The 17,118-nt window shown below is 35.2% G+C and overlaps 2 protein-coding genes and 1 long non-coding RNA gene across 3 annotated transcripts; 1 reads left to right on the top strand and 2 right to left on the bottom strand.

Annotated features, from left to right (window-relative positions):
* On the bottom strand, window positions 1-8,312 carry Sirt1 (Sirtuin 1). The gene is made up of 6 exons (XM_069055556.1): window positions 8,162-8,312; window positions 3,076-3,356; window positions 2,827-3,022; window positions 2,543-2,771; window positions 1,927-2,484; window positions 1-1,874 (listed from the first exon to the last, which is right to left on the bottom strand). Exons 1-6 carry the CDS (start codon window positions 8,310-8,312, stop codon window positions 1,034-1,036), a joined length of 2,256 nt encoding a protein of 751 aa, XP_068911657.1. The 3' UTR covers window positions 1-1,033.
* Window positions 8,313-8,391: 79 nt separating this feature from the next.
* eIF1A (eukaryotic translation initiation factor 1A) lies at window positions 8,392-9,666 on the top strand. Its single transcript, XM_069055808.1, has 4 exons — window positions 8,392-8,532; window positions 8,788-8,975; window positions 9,035-9,271; window positions 9,323-9,666. The coding sequence occupies exons 1-4, from the start codon at window positions 8,517-8,519 to the stop codon at window positions 9,326-9,328; spliced, it is 447 nt and encodes a 148-aa protein (XP_068911909.1). The 5' UTR covers window positions 8,392-8,516; the 3' UTR covers window positions 9,329-9,666.
* A 2,784-nt stretch (window positions 9,667-12,450) lies between these two features.
* LOC138136624 (uncharacterized) lies at window positions 12,451-16,403 on the bottom strand. Its single transcript, XR_011161372.1, has 2 exons — window positions 14,437-16,403; window positions 12,451-14,381 (listed from the first exon to the last, which is right to left on the bottom strand). It is a non-coding gene; the product is annotated as an uncharacterized lncRNA (long non-coding RNA).
* Between the last annotated feature and the right edge of the window lie 715 nt (window positions 16,404-17,118).

Raw genomic sequence — 17,118 nt, 5'->3', positions numbered from 1 at the left:
TAAAAATAAATAAACCTTTCTTTAATATATCTGTATAATGCATACAATTTGATAAAAAAAGAACATTGAACGAAAAACACAATACATACATGAAATTAAAACAAAAAGTTTTTGGATAAAGCTCTGATTTGAATTTTAAAGTTACTTTTCTATATACAGTTATATTATCATAAGACTTTTATAACAATTTTAATATACAGATACAGAGCAATTCTTAGATTAAAAAATCTCCAGAATCTGAAAGCATTACAAATGATAATAGTAGAAGTATTCTGTAAAGACTTAAAGTTAGTGAATATGTTTAAATATTGCGCGATTACAGTAACGTAATCAATCCTAATTATTACAAGTTTTAATAACTAAAGAAAAAAATTAGGTACTCATTACAATAAAAAGAATCTCAAGTATGAAAACTACAATAATCAGTCGTTTGACTTAACAAAACTTTCCAAGTATCTTAAAAAAAGACGTAATCCTAGAAAAATTGCTCTTACACAATACATTTTTAGAGATCATTAAATTTCTTCTGTTTCACCATTCACACCACTATGTAGCTTGCACGCAATAAACCCTAGAAGAATGCACCCTGAGGTTTCAAACATACACATACCCACACACATTTCAACAATTGTGAATTAAAAAATACCACGAAAATAAAACCATAAACTATGAAAGTGAACACAATTCCTTTGTTATACATAAAAATATAAAATGGCTCAAGTGAATAAATAGTCAACGTACATTTACATTTATAATTACGCTTAGACTTTATAACTGAAATACAAAATAGAAGTAAAACTTATACATTCATCCCTTCATAATTATTCAAATGGAAATACGACGCTACGATTGTCCTTTAATGAGGGCATTCATTTGTTAAATAAAATGTCATTAGTTCTTTAAAGTGTTACCAAATGAATGCGACTTTCTGAGTTTACATTTCCGCAATTTTTAAATTATGATCATCTTTCATAAAATATGGCGATAACGAAATCCTTAAGAATTTAACAACAAAAACAAATTAAGTAGTGAACTAGAATTGATTACTGATTGGTTCACCTTCCGACTCACTATCCGAATTACCCGAACTAGATGAACCTTCATAGTAGCCAAATTTTTCATCAGGATCATAATAAATTTCCGCACCAGGAAAAATATATCGACTGGGTTTAACTAAATAGAACGAATGTGATGGTAAACGATCTGCAAGACTTTTCTTAATTTTCGGTTGCCAGAAACCTTTCAGATCTGAAGTGTTTGTACTCTCAAAACATGCTGAATTCATTTTGTTGTCACCATTTAAAGTATCATTCGATATGTTACTAAATTGAGAACTAATGTTATTCTCTGATGTATTGTGAAAATTACTCTGATTAATCCTACATGTATTAAAATCATTTAAGTCCGGATTTTCATCCGACGTATCATCATATTTCGTTTCCAAATCGGTAAAATTGGAATTGTCACCAATACCGGAATCTCTGGCTGAATCAACAGACATGTGGCGTTCTTTAACAGTTTTTACATCTAAAGAATTGACAAGTTCTGTATCCAACAGGGATTGCTTATTAATAATTGACGTTTGTTTGTTGTAACTTGCACTACACATACAATTAAATTCTACGTCTTTAGCTACTGTTAAGGAACTACATTTTGTACTAGCATTATATTTGCATATACATGGCTGTCCTTCTTTTTCTAACTTATCTGTACAATTTGGCTCGGTTTTATTTGTAACACTACCTTCAGGAAAACAAAGGTCATTGCTTATACTAGTGGTCGCTTCAAAGCCCGTTTCTTCCAGAGGAAGGAGATGTGATGCCTCTTCTAACATATTTTCATCAAAAACGCCTTCTTTCCAAACTCCGCCAAATCTAAAATATTCGGCACATATTAAAATATAAATTTAAAAAATACACAACTTACAAATGGCACAGATGATTTATAATAACATCGCAATCACCCAATAATTCAACATCAAAATGACAATGTGGTAGAGGTTCTCGATTAATTAAAATTTGTGGAACATGTGCCGGCAATGAACTTGGAATTAGAGCTACTGGTCGAACTTTTAATGAACTTCCTATGACCAACAATAAATCACATTGTGTTTTATCTTCAGCCATCGCTTCGTGGAATGTGTCTGGAAGTCCTTCACCAAAGAACACAATATCTGGTTTCATTATACCTGAAGACACTAGTTGTTTATAATCTATTTCTTCATTGTTTTCTTTATGTTCGTCAGAACAAGGAACAGAAGATTTTCCCGGATGACATTTTTCACATAATGGAATTTTTTGAGCTAACACGATTTCTCGAATAGCATCTGCTGTGACTTTGTGACTACATTTTGTACATGTAGCAGTTGCAAATGAACCATGACATTCAATGACTCTCTCTATATTTGCAACTTTTTCTAGAGTATCTATATTTTGGGTGTAATTACGCAACAATTTACCATATTTCTCCAATATCTTTATAAACCTACAAAAAACAATAACTATGTACTTTATATTTTCTCAATGTATTTTTTAAACATTACTTGTGACAAGGACTTGGTTTGAATTTGCCTGGGTATATATCTCTGGCAAATTTAAAAAATGGTCTGGGATCTTGACTAAAATAACTGATATCAAACATCGCTTGTGGATCTGGAAGATCTGGAAAATCTATTGCCAGTCGAACGTAAATACCATCTCTAGATCGGAAGTCTGGGATTCCACAAGAAACAGACACGCCTGCTCCTGTCAATACGATTATATTTTGAGCACCTGCCAAAGGTAAATGTTAAAAAAGAAACACTTCCCATTTACAAAATCGACAAACCTTTCACTAATCGAACTACGTCGTCCAAAGTATTAACATGTCGCAACTTGTTTCTTCGTGGAGGTTCCGCCAACATATTGATGATTAACTTCCACAGAGTTACTTCTTCAACATATTGAGGTACTTGGTCTAAATCAACACCCAAATCACTTAATAGCGTACGCGGATTGACACCATTTTGCATTTGTTTCTGTATCTATTTAACGCAAGAATGTTATAATTTGCTGTAAATGATATACAAAAACATACCCAAATCATACTTCCTGCCATTGGCTTCCAATCTTGTCCCGAGAGTTCAGATAATCCACTTATTTCACTCACTGTAGAAGCATTGTCGTCGTCGGCTTCGATACTGTCTTGAGATATATCTGCCTGATCCGTTCGTGAGGGTGTCAAAAATATTTCTGAAAGGCTTGATAAACTCTCCGGGACATCGCCTGGGTCTGTGTGTGGTGAAGTTTGATGTGAAGACGTGGGAATAGATTCTAACGTTGATGCTTCATATCCTGAATCGCAGTCTGCTGATATTCCTATAAAATAGATTGATTAAATTATTAAATATGTAGATCAAAAATTTCATCGTTCAATGACATGTATGTACATATACTGTGTTTAATCTTTTATAATTATCAACACTAGCTGATTTTTTAACAAAAAACTTAATAGAAGGCACAATATTAGGAAAAGTACAGGTCGCAAAACCTAGCTTGATACTTGAGATGCGCAGATAGAATGAGAAATCCGACTTGCAAGAAAGATCTAAAATCCTCCCATGGTTTCATTTACAGAGGGTCTCTCCCCACTACTTCCCACAATTTCACTGCGGATCCATTTACCAAGTATCAAGCTACGTTTTGCGACCTGTACATACTTTTTAATTTCACAATTAAAACTGGCAGTAGCTCATGATCAAGGAATTTATGTTGTTTAATATGTAGTCGTAAATTTGTTGATACGAGATGTATACTAGGCTCAAAACTCTAACGTTTTACAATAGGCAATACTAATAACGAGAGGATTAGTATTTGACATCTCCTAGTGAGAAGACGTGCACTTCGTCCAAGAGAGACTACCTAGTACCGTCTGCCCTTGAAGGTATGTTTATTAAAAATAAAATTCCTTAATAAGAAGTAGATACCTACTACTCACATGGTTAAATTTCGATATTTCCATATCAACAAAGGAATCTTGATACCAACAAAGCAATAAATTAAAAGAACGTCCAAAATGCACATTTTTTAAATTAAAAACCCTCCTAAATAAGTGCATAATTAAAGATTGGTAAAGAGGGATTTGAGGATTAATTGAGTAGCCTATGCGGTCTCCCAATCTCACTCCATTAGATTTTTCATTGGCCAGCTACAATTGAGCAACTGAAAGAACTGATTCGGAATGAAATAAGGCCGATCCATCCAAAAACTCACCAAAATGTTCATTCTGTGTTTTAAAAACGTTAGCGTACACCCAAGAAGAAAATGGCAATGCCTTTTTTTGTTGGAAGATTATTCAGATTCAAAAATGTGCATTGTAGACGTTCTTTTAATTCGTTGTTTTAGTTTGCTGATGTCAAAATTAATTTGCTGATACCGAAAATGTCCATCGGAATTTAACCGCCAACGTATTTTGACCTTTAAACATCGTTATTCTCAGGAACCATCACTCCAAAGATGATATACGATACACGGCATAATAAAGTGGTAATGATATAGAGCTTCTAGAAATAAGTGAGAACAGAGTCAATTGCTTTATTGCGCCGTAACAGCTGGGTATCAATACCTAACCATTTTCCCAAGGATATTACATCCATAAAGCAATTGACTCTGTTCTCACTTATTTTTAGAAGCTCTTTATCATTGGGCGAAGACGGGAAGGGCCAGAAAAAGAAAATTATGAAAAAATGTTTCCTTTAGAAGAAAAATGAATTTGCCTGTCCGAGATCTTTTCGAAAAACTCAACGCGAAAGAAAACACGAGCCTCATTTCATACTTTTGGCACGCACTGTATAATAATAAGTGCATCAGACGACCGTAACAAGTGGTTGTATATTGTATTATCCCATTTTGTAAGTACAAAATGGGATAATACAATATACATATAAATTGACTAATTATAAAATTTGGTGACACCAGTCGTTTAAAAGTTGAATATGATATATCCACAAGCTGCTCATCATTCAATAGAAGCGTTAGTCTCGATAATCTACAAACTGGAAAATTATATCCGTAAAGAGTTCTACAGCGGGAGATTCCTTGTTGCATTTCGAAGAGATAAGTACTTAACATCCAACGAGCAAAGCAAACGGGCATAATAAATTTGGATACATTTTAGTGGCATCACTTTCTTCTAATAATTCTGTACAAGAGGGATCAATTCTAAGTAGGTGTAACAGTTGTTACAAAAACTGTTGCATATCACAAACTTTTGCTGCAATGACTATCCTGTTTTTACTTTTATTACTTTCTACTGGGTGCCCCAAAATTCGCGAAACAACTCAGTAGGGAAATGTCAACTTATATTAGAGATTTATTTGAAAAATTAAAAAATTCTATGTCTTTTAGATTTGAAGATATGGGGGCTCAAAAGGTGCAGCTTTGATCTCGTTTATTTTAAATATTAAAGAAAATTTAGACTATTTGTTTTTTACTAGCCAATGCTGTAATAATTCTGAATGATTGTGTGATCAGGTTTGAAATTATTTACTTCATTATTTCCAGCTTTTCCAAGAAGTGATTTTATGTTGGTTGTGCCTCAAATAACGTATGGCAACATGGCTTTGATTTTTCTGTCTTATTTCCATGGATACAACATGTTATGTAGTTACTTTCAGGATGAGGACGGAAGGTTTTCCAACCCTTGGCGTGGGGTGGGTGGCTACCTGCTGCTGCAGACTATTAGGATAATAGAATGTTTTTAAATGTTGCCACATTTAGTGTAACAAATAGGTCCATCCATATCTTCTACAAAAAGGAAGATTGATTTTTTTCATCATTTTTACCTGATATTTTAATCACTATTTAACAACGTACTGCTAAGTTGTTGCGCGAAGTTTGGGGCACCCAGTATAAAAGGATTTCCAAACCACAACGCAATAATACTGCAAATCCATCGATAGTGGGATTGTTACGTTGACATGTGTGAAGATCACAATAGTAATAGATGAACAAGACAGTCTGCGACGAAACCTAACATTTTACTCGCCTTGGAGGTGAGTCACTGTCCAGCGAGTAAGTCAACTGTCTGTCCAGAGTCATTCCAATATCATAGCAGTATGAAACATTTTCTAGTTTTGTGTTATTTACATGGGAAATGTAAATAAATAGCAGTGGGCATTTGTTTTGCAGCTAAATCGCACGATCATACATCATACATACATACATACATACATCATACATCATACATCAAGTTGCTAATGAATTTAGTTCATTGTACAGATTGATGGATTGATCAGACGTACAGTGGCGGCCATTAATTTGGAAACACCAAGATTTTTCTATTGTAAATTGTTTGTCACTTTGACAATGTTACTGACATATCAATTTCGGCTGCGACAGTCTGTTGAATGCGCTCAACGATGACATAAGTGACATGAGTTCATGACATAACGCTTACATTATCAAATATTAGAAATATCCAGTAAACTAGATTAGGCCGGTGTTTCCAAATTAATGGCCGCTAGTGTGCTTATTTGAAATGTGAGTAAATTTTTTCAAGTCATCTGCAAAGAGAAAAATTCTGCTAATGATGAAGTCGTCTTTAATATAGTTAATAAATAACGAAAACAATGGCGGACCGAACTGTGATCCTTGGGACACCTCAAATAATGTTTCTATGTGGTTAGTAAACAAATCACAATTGTATCTATTCTTATTTATACTATCCCTCCGCCATCCGGCGGCACGGCAATTTTGCCGGAGTACATACATTATTACTATCAAGTAATAGTGCAGTGCTTATTATTATTATTTATTACTACTATATCTTCTTTTTTTCTTACTTCTTTTATTGCTTCATTAAAAATATTTCACAACTATAGATACAGTAAGTCGCACTTAACGTGAAGATATTTTCGTTATCTTTAGGTTGTCAACCCAGCCGCTTACGACCTCACAAATTGAGCCAATTCTCGATATTTTGCTTCGCAATAGAAACACCAAAAGAAATTAGTACAAACAGTTGTTCAGAACCCAATTTTAATCTCATGTTGAATTTCAACGCAAAATTCATAACATATAAAGAAAAAAAAACATACATTCAACAAAAATTTAATAAAAACATTAGATCAATTTTTTTTTCATTTACACACTCTTGTATAATGTTTCCCCGTTTGTCTTAGTTTTAGAGATATTAACGTAAAAGGTCCCTATTTTCAGAGGGTGATTTCTTTTTCACATATTATGCATCTGACCAACTAGTTTTTGTGAGGGTTTAAAATTTGTAACGAAGTACAAGAAAATTAACCTAGGTCCCTGGTATAGAGTAAGATCCGGACCTTTATTGTCATTTTTCCACTTGGTAAATTTTTTTTTAAACGTACACCTATGATTCACATTTTTCTAGTAAAATAAAAAATTCCAAAATATATATGAAAATGACAACACACTGTACTCCTTTTACATTCCCAAGGTTAAAATAAATGTAATTTCATAAAATTATATCCTTCAATCTTCACACTATACCGAATTTCTCATCGTTCGTTACTAAAAAAAATTAATAAAAACATAAATATACCTATGGAATAAGCTTAGGTAACTAAAGCTTCATTCTGAAAGTCACTACATCTACGACTAGGCAAATTGAAATAAATTATTTAGTCAATTTCCTTGTTTGTAGAGTTCAGAACTACACGTGATTTTGACACAAAAACAAACTTAACCTCTTCTGATTATTAACTAACAAGTAACCAACAAATTCTTTAATTTATTTTTTGTATTCAAGAAGTCGCATAACATCACAATTATTCAGCAACAAGGAAAACGTTGGTGTTAAACTTATTAAAAAACTTGTGTGAATTTATATTTAAAAAACTACACGAAGGGAAAATTCCCTATTCTGACCTTGAAATAAGGTAAATAAAACCACTAAATTTAAAAAAATGATGGAGAATTTATTTCTTAATTTTTTCCACATAATCTTGACAAAATGATTAACCATGACTGGTAAACGTCTGACATGCAAGTAATTTTTGAAAATTATCAAAAATAAAAGCGTTCAGACTTCAGACATTTCGATCCTATAGCACCACGCCTACAAAATGTCTGCTAATCGCCTTTGTTCTCGTCGCCATATTGGATGAAAAATTTTCCCTAAACAACCAAACATATTTTACAAATTTTACCTTCAGAAATGTCAATCGGGCCGCCTGTTGTTGTGGAAAAACTAGAAAAATCTCCCCCATTGCACAATTCACCTATATTAGACTCTCTTAGATCGAGTTTTATTCTTTTCGCACTGGATTCGTGTTCAGCAACGTCAGGATTGGTATCCATCTTTGACACGAATAAAAATCTTTTCGAGAATCAAGTCGCCGGAAGAAGATCTTGCGCGCGCAGCCAGCGCCTACCCATAATCCTTTGCGTTGCCTGAACATCACTAGCCAGCAGGCAGGCAAATTATTTGTGAAATATTGCAAGTCGTACATAATTTTTTTCGAATTCAACAGTATTTGGAGTTATTGAAAAGCAGTCTCAAACATGCCGAAAAATAAAGGTAAGTTTTTAAGTTTCGCGAAGGACGCGGTCAGTTTGTAACGCATTTTTGAACACTACACGTTTCAGCTTTTTACTCATTGACACTTACTACATATTTTACAATAAATAATTATTGCAATAATTGCACATATCTGAAACTAAAAATATTATTGTAATAATTTCAGTTGATTTACTATATTTAAAGTTATTAATGTCAAGTTCATTAAATGACATTTAATTTTTCATGAACATAAGTTATAAAAATATCTTGCAGGAAAGGGAGGTAAGAACCGTAGAAGGGGTAAAAATGAAAATGAAACAGAAAAACGTGAATTAGTTTTTAAAGAAGATGGCCAAGAATATGCTCAAGTCACAAAAATGTTGGGAAATGGTCGATTAGAAGCTATGTGCTTTGATGGTGTGAAAAGGTTATGTCACATACGAGGGAAACTTAGAAAGAAGGCATGGAACTCTTGACATCAAATTTTTAAGGAACATTTTTTTCTTATTTCAAATTTCAGGTGTGGATTAATCAAGGTGATATTATTCTGATTGGCTTACGAGATTATCAAGATGCAAAGGCAGATGTTATCTTGAAGTACACACCGGATGAAGCCCGTAATCTGAAAACATATGGTGAATTCCCAGAATCTGTAAGGATCAATGAAACAGTTACATTTGTTGAAGAAGGATTTGATGAAGACATTGAATTTGGTGATGATATTAGTTCAGCAGATGAAGCAGATCCAGTTGATGGCGTATGTTTCTTTTATTAATTTGTAGAAATTCATAACACTAGTCTTTTTTAGATCTGATGTCCACATGGGTCAATAATCTTCCATCAAATAATGTCCAGTTGAATTTGTATGATTTCAATTGGTCTCATTCTTAGGTATAATTTGTTTATAACTGTTAACACTAGTGTGACATCCATGTACAATTTTAACAAGTGCTTTTTTGTTATAAATCTGGATTTTGTGCATATTACATATTTATGTATCTCAACATTATAAAAGTACTTGTTGGCATCAATTATATCTTTATTTAAAAGTTCTGTACATTTTATATCTTCATTTTTACAATGTGAGGTTTTATTTTCAAAGAAGCTGCAAAAAATGTAAATGTTGAACAATAAAAAGAAATTGCGATAGAACTGCAACAATTTTATTATTAAGTTTTAGTAGACCTATTGAATTCATTTGTATAAAAGCTGAAGAGTACTCATGACTAATAAATCACTGTTCGGACTGATTTAGGCTGGTCTAGTAGTGGGGGTCGAATTTCTGATTGTACCAGAAACTGAATTATAATTGATTCGAAGTTGTCGACTAAAGGGCGCCGCAAGACAATCCGTTCTACCCTGATAAAGGGCTAGGGCCGCCGCTGCTAATAATAAAACCAGTGCAAAAAAAAAATTAAGCCACTTCTCACTGTACTTGGTACTGAAGGTCAGGATGGTCAGGATACTGCACACTAGACTTTTGATCAGGCAACAGTTTAGTTGGTCGTTAATAACTCATTAAGCAACCAACTAAACTGTCGGCCGATCAAAAGTCTGTAGTGACCTGTGTGAGTAGGCAGGTGAGGCAACGCATCACCAAATACTTTACTAGCCAAAATCTTTTTTGTATTTGTACCTACACTTTTATTTCGTACTTTGAATTGATTATTTTTATCGAAGAATATAACTGTTGCATGTCTTAATTTGATTATTTGGGTTTGGTGCGTTTTGCATTCAGCGCCTTCGCTTCGGACTGACCACTGGTTGTTCTCTGACTGTGGAGCGTAGAGCCCTCAACGGCGTAGACGCAACGCAAAATTTGCCTTCATTTTTCCATCTAAGCTGTCTGCACTGTGTGGTGGTAAGAACTGAATACCATCAACCCGTCATACACTTTTATGGGTTCCAAAAGTGCAGCAACTGGAGGCAAGCGACGTCGTGTCGCGTGTTGTCGGATAGCATGGAACAAATGAGTACGCATTGCATTCAAATCTTTGTTAAATTTCTGCACATTTCCGTCGCGTAGCGCGTGTAGCTTAGTGTGACATGGCGTGGAGCAAGTGGGTTTCCGGTGTAAGCCGATTGCCCCTTACAATGGTTGGTAATTGTTCACTTTAACTACTTCTGTAATTTTCGCGTTTTTTCTGGATAGACAGCCTCAGGGCATCCTCCTAGATCGTGTCCCACCATTCAAACCTTGTGCAAATGCCTTTTTTTCTCTTTTGTTGTGTTTCAAGGTCGCGCCAAGTCTTAGTATAACTGCAAAGGCTAAAGGGTAAGGAAAATTTTCATTTGCACAAGGTTTGACTGGTGGGAAACGATGTAGGAGGACGTCCTGAGGCTGTTTAGTCGGAAAAAACGCGAAAATTCCAGAAGTAGTTAAAGTGAACAATTACCCAATGGTTTATGGCTTGTCCGTAAATAATACCGGATATCGGTCGCATCGGCACGCTCCGAATGTTTGCAGCTTGATGGTCCGTACTTGAAATTTTGTAATGTGTAGAGACCGACCGCAGTGAATCTGACAACTGTAATCTTACCAGCATCAGCAGTGTAAAGGGTACGCAATTCAATTCAAATAAATTAACTGGTAAACTTTATATACAAATTTGCAGAACACCGCTTTATTTCATCACGAGCCGCGCCTGTTTACAAGCAATAACTCCGTAAAAATGGAAACTTCGTTCTCTAGCCTCTAGAATGTCAACTCTATTCATGTCTCTTCAATAACTGAAAGCGATGTTCTCAGAGCCATAAAAAGACTGTAGTCCACATGGACTTGATTTTATTCCTGCCTTTCTGATAAGAGACTGTGCTCATGTTTTCTCGACTCCCTTGTTAATTCTGTTCAATCAAGTTTTCAAAACGTGCACATTTCCTAGTCAGTGGAAAATCTCTCTATAAAAAAGGAGAAAAATCCTAAATACAGCGTGTTTATAAATGTCTGTTATCACGTTGCCTTTGAAAAAAGCTAATTCTCATATATAATATACCAAGGGACAGATATATTGCCGGAAATTTTTTCGAGCAGTCCTGACAGACGAGTGTTTGTCGCAAGAAAATTACACGAGGGCTTCAGCCCGAGGGTAATTTTGAGCGACAAACACGAGTGTTGGACTACAAGAAAAAATTTCTGGCGATATACAGGTGTCCCAGAACTCACGGATCAAATTGAAACTGTATATTCCTTGATGGTAATGAAGGTAAAAAACGTTTAGAAAAATATTCAGGGTGCAACAGCTTTTTAGTTATGAATTAATCAAATTGACCAATAGAGCTCGATCTAATTTTCCCTTTATGAGAAAATTAAGTACCTTCCCTCAATTGCCAAGCAACGTATAATTCGATGAATAATAAAATTATTTTCAATATTTGTCTGGTCAACTTGTCGAAACAGACGTCAAAAGTGACAGCTACTTTTGAAATAACCAAAAATGGGAAATTTCGCCAAAGGCAGGTGAACAAATGTATAGAATCTAAATCAGGGAACGCAAGAAGTTTCTTCTTCCGAAAATGAATGAAATAATATGGTTTGTTATGAGTGAAAATTTCCAGAGCAATTGTAACCTTGAGGGGTATGGGAAATTGACGAGAGGGATATGATGAATTGAACCTTTGTTGATGAAAGGTAAAATGGCGACGTAGCGTCAAGTGAGTAAGTAATATTACTACCTTAAAAATCTTAGTAAAAAGTGAAATATGCAGGGCCTGTGAAGTGAATCGGAATCCCAAGAAATTTATCCTGACTCCTGTGCATACACTCTGCATCTCCAACGTATTAGCGCAGCTATACACGAGCGGGACTTTTCATCATCGAAATGAAAGAAAAGACTTTTAGGAACATTCTTGACATTGCAAAAAGCTGGAGTTACACGTAGTTTTTGAACAATAGATCAAGCACAGTGGCAGTTCTGAAAGAAAGAAGACAAAACTGGATTGAACTAACCTATTTATTTTAGCATCATTATTAGTAAAAATTTAAGGTCAAATTTTATACTTAACTAAATGATGTAGAATGCAACAAATGAAATAAGAAACATGCAAAATAAAAAGAATAATTTATAACAAGTGTTCAAAATGACCACCTTTACCCTTGCCAGTCTAAGCATATTAGGAATAACAGTAGCCAGTGTTTCGTGAATTTGGTCATTTAGTTCTTCTAAAATATTGATAGGTTCGCGGTAAATATAGTTCTTCAAATATACTTCTTCTACCGTCGTCATCAAAGGACTGAAGAACAGCATCTTCGGTCTCTGGCGTTCTAACTTCTCGCGGGGGACCACTAATTGCTTGTCAGGTAGGCACCAAGGACCCAGTGTCTCGAGCACGGTACACCAACCATAGAAATACGTTATAATTTGGATGTGGCAAACGTCGTGGAAAACGTATTGCATATTCCCTTGCATCCTCACTTGCATTGCCCCGGCACTCTTCATAAATTATGAGCATTTCGGCATACTCTGCAGCTGTATACATGATTTCAATACGAAGTTTGACAATTTCGAATCAAATTATAACTTGACGTTGTCAAAATCTTCACAGTTGCCCAAACATTTACTTGAAATTCCATACCATTCTTACTAGAATTATGTTGCTAGGCAATTCAAACCGTTGGCTAAATTTACGTGAAATTCAAATTAACAGCGTCCTTCTGATTGGTCAACTTTAATTATTCATTACAAAAAATCGGTTATACCCTGTCCTTTTTTTTCAACGCTATTGCTTTCAGTTATCACCAAGGAAAACGCACTGTAAGTTTGATCCGCGAGTTCTGGGACACCCTGTATATCTGTCCCGAGGTATATTCGGAAGAGAATCGCCCGAAAAAATTTTTCCCTAGGGCAATTATATCGGAAATTTTCCCTAGGGAAAATTTCCGCTTAATTAAATTGTGATTGGTTGCTATTCAAACAATTCGGAGTTGTGATTTGCCAATATAAATCATGTGACATTTGAGGGCGATTCTCTTCCGAATATACCTCGGGACAGATATATATCGCCAGAAATTTTTTCTTGCAGTCCAACACTCGTGTTTGTCGCTCAAAATTACCCTCGGGCTGAAGCCCTCGTGTAATTTTCTTGCGACAAACACTCGTCTGTCAGGACTGCTCGAAAAAATTTCCGGCAATATATCTGTCCCTTGGTATATTATATATGAGAATCGCCCGAAAATTTTTTTCCCTAGGTCAATTATATCGGAAATTTTCCCTAGGGAAAATTTCGGGTTAATTAAATTGTGATTGGTTGCTATTCAAACAATTCGGAGTTGTGATTTGTCAATATAAATCATGTGACATTTGAGGGCGATTCTCTACAAAATCGTGAACTTGACTAGCAATGCACGTCAAAATAATTATACGTCAAGTAGACAGATTGTGAAAGATGGAATTCGAACAAAATAAATTCATTTTAGAGGTTTATTTTAGGAACGGTATAGATAACGATGGTGTCTGGGCATACTCTGTCGAGCCTTGTCTCGATCAATTCCGTATCAGATTTCCAGATTACCATTGTGACGATCATTGTCTACGTCAGAAAATCAGACGAACTTTAGAACGCATTCAGGAAACTGGGAGCGTCGTAAAAAGCAAGTCTTCAGGTAGGCCACCAGTTGCTCAAGACATTGTGGAAGATATCCGCGAAAGAATTGAAGATAATCCAAACATTTCTTTGCGGAGATTGGCACTTCAGTCTAAATCCACTGATCTGCTCCTCTACTCTCGTTTGCTTTTCTGACCATTCGTATGTTCATCTGGTATTCCTAAGCTCTTCTAGGGTGCTATCATCGCGACCAGATGAATCCTGGTTTTTTTTAGAGATGGTTCCTCCTCTAACCTTCATTCTTTTTCAACCTGGCTTAAGACAGACTTGACAGAAATCAAATATGCCTGAAATGGATAAGTCTATTTCACGTTCACCTACCACTTATACTACGGCTATCACTTTATTGGTAAAAGGGTAAAACATTGATGGCATTGACATTTTGCACTGACATTTTTTGTCAGATTACACTTAACCTCAAATTTATTATAGTACTGGTTACCATTTGTATGAATCTAATTTCATAGCAAACCGCGATCACAGACATTTATAAACACCCTGTAGTAGAGTTAAGCCGGCCTGAGATATGTCATTTGGTGGGGGAAATCTGCGCGGACAAATCACTTAAATTACTCAAAAAACAGCTAAATGGAAACTTTTACTCGTTCACCGGTCACTGAAAAAATCAGCTGATTTTTAATCTGTTGAACACCCCTATTTTACGAAAGATGGACTCGTCCGACTGTTTTCCGTCTTCGCGCACCCCCACCAAATGACATATCTCAGGCCGGCTTAACTCTATACCTAGACCAATAGCGATAATTAACAATTTCTCAAAAATATTTGAACATCTGTTGCATATTATGCTAATTTATAATCATGTTAGCGCAATACTATCGCCTAAACAACATGGGTTCATTAGAAAACGTTAAACCGAGACAAATTTTGTTACCATTTCGCAGTTTCCGTCTGAAACCTTAGATGATCAACGGCAGGTGGACGTGATTCTTCTTTGTAAACTTGAAAACTTTGGGCTTTCTGACTCTCTCATAAGACTGATTGGTTCCTATCTTGTCGGTAGGTTACTCTTTTCGTTGGTGTGGGAGGGCTTAAATCCTGCTTGTTTAAACAAAACTGTGGTGTACCCCAACGCTCAGTCCTAGGTCCTCTATTTTTTAACATGTTTATAAATGATATAGCTGACGTAGATAATCGATGTTTCCACTCTCTTCTACGCTGATAACTTGAAAATCTGCTGCAAAATTGAATCACATCAGGACTGTGTACGTCTGCAAAGTAACCTAGATGCTATTCACTGCTGGTGCACTAAGAATAACCTATTTTTAAATCCACCTAAGTGTTATGTGATGTCATTTACTAGAAAAATACAACAACTCAGCTACAACATCAATGGAACTTACCTCGAAAGACCTCGAGTCATACGTGATCTTGGCGTCATCTTTGACCCTAAACTCTCCTTCAAAAATCACATTGGCACCATTGTATGTTCTGCGTTTAGGTCCTTGAGATTCGTTATACGTAATGGGAGAGAACCACAGGAGAGAACTTAATGACGTTGAAACTTTAAAACTTCTGTATGTCACTTAGGTCAGATCTCAACTTGAATATCCTTCTCTCGTATGGTCCCCCATGTACAATGTTTACATTTCGGAATTGGAAGGTGTTCAGCGGAGATTTTTAAAAAGTGCTCTATACCTGACCGAAGGAACCTATCCTCAGAGAAGTTGTCCTAAAGAAATATTGTTGAATAAGGTTGGTTTAACCTCTCTTATTACAAGAAGAACAGAACATTCGGTCTTGTTTCTGTTTAAAGTTTTACATGTTGTTCAAGAATGTATTTCCCTTCTTCAACAAATTTCTTTAAAAGTTCCAAGGAGGAACGCGAGAAGCTCTAACACTTATTATTTATCAACCTCTCAGACTAATGTCTTGATCAACTCTCCCCTAAATTTTATGCTTCGCAGTTATACCTCCATAGAGAACGAGATTGATATATGTATTTGGTTGCACTTTAGGTCACATAAAAGCATAGGTACTTCCAAAGTTTGCAAGTTTAGATTCCTTTTCAACCTCAATTTTTATTCTTTGCTTTCATTCCTTGTCCTGTAATTGGGTTTTAATCTCTGGTTTTAATCCCGTTGGACATTGTATCAATAATAATTTAAAAGTGGTTTCGATCCGGCAAGGCTGTTGCCTAGTGGTTGACCAAGCAATGGTAAAGTTCGCTAAACGGATTTCCATTATTTTTCCACAGTTGCAACTTTATTATTGGTGTGCTGCTTTTAAAACAAGCCGACTATGCCGAAAATAACAAATTACATATTGGATTTTCCGGCACCTACGTTGAATAGCAAACAAAAAATTTTAATGTAAATTTGGTGTTGGACGATTAATTTTTAAATTATTATTATCAAAATTGACATTTATGGTAACTCTAATCGGTGCGACCTATTTTTTTATAATTTCGCAAAAATTGCAGAACACAAAAAAATGCATTGAAAACCCCCAGTTAGAAATGTTTAAATACAGCCCATTTCTGAACCTTCAATACGCAATAGCAACGGGCTGTCCCAAAAGTTCCAAGCCTCATAAAAGTATTAGTACCTAGGTTATAAAGACCTGCATAAGACATGTCCAATATCTTGTCCTCCAACTATACCTACCATCTACCATCGCTGACCAAAAATTGCTGCTGAGGTTGGTGTTGATAAACGTACCGTTTTATTGGTTAAACAAAAAATCAAACCTATGTCTACATTTACCTTTATTAAAAAGACAATGTTTACACAACTCAAATTTTTAATTTTTGGATCTGTTGTTCTGTCATCTGTGCCCAGCGATAGTAGTGTACAAGTAGTGAGCACAATTTTGGCTAGATTGCCATATCGTAAACCTATCTTTTAATTGTTGTTACTTAGAAATCTGTAACAAAACCCGTGATGATAGCTGGATTTGATCGATGTATTCTTCAGAGATTTTAATGTGTATACCTAAATGTTTTGCCTTATTTATTAATTATTAGGCAAGTATTTACCAATTACT

The sequence above is a fragment of the Tenebrio molitor genome, chromosome 1 (genome assembly GCF_963966145.1).
Source record: "Tenebrio molitor chromosome 1, icTenMoli1.1, whole genome shotgun sequence".
NCBI classification, from domain to species: domain Eukaryota; kingdom Metazoa; phylum Arthropoda; class Insecta; order Coleoptera; family Tenebrionidae; genus Tenebrio; species Tenebrio molitor.
The sequence above is the reverse complement of the archived record's forward strand: the minus strand, read 5'-3'. Positions and strand labels throughout refer to the sequence as shown.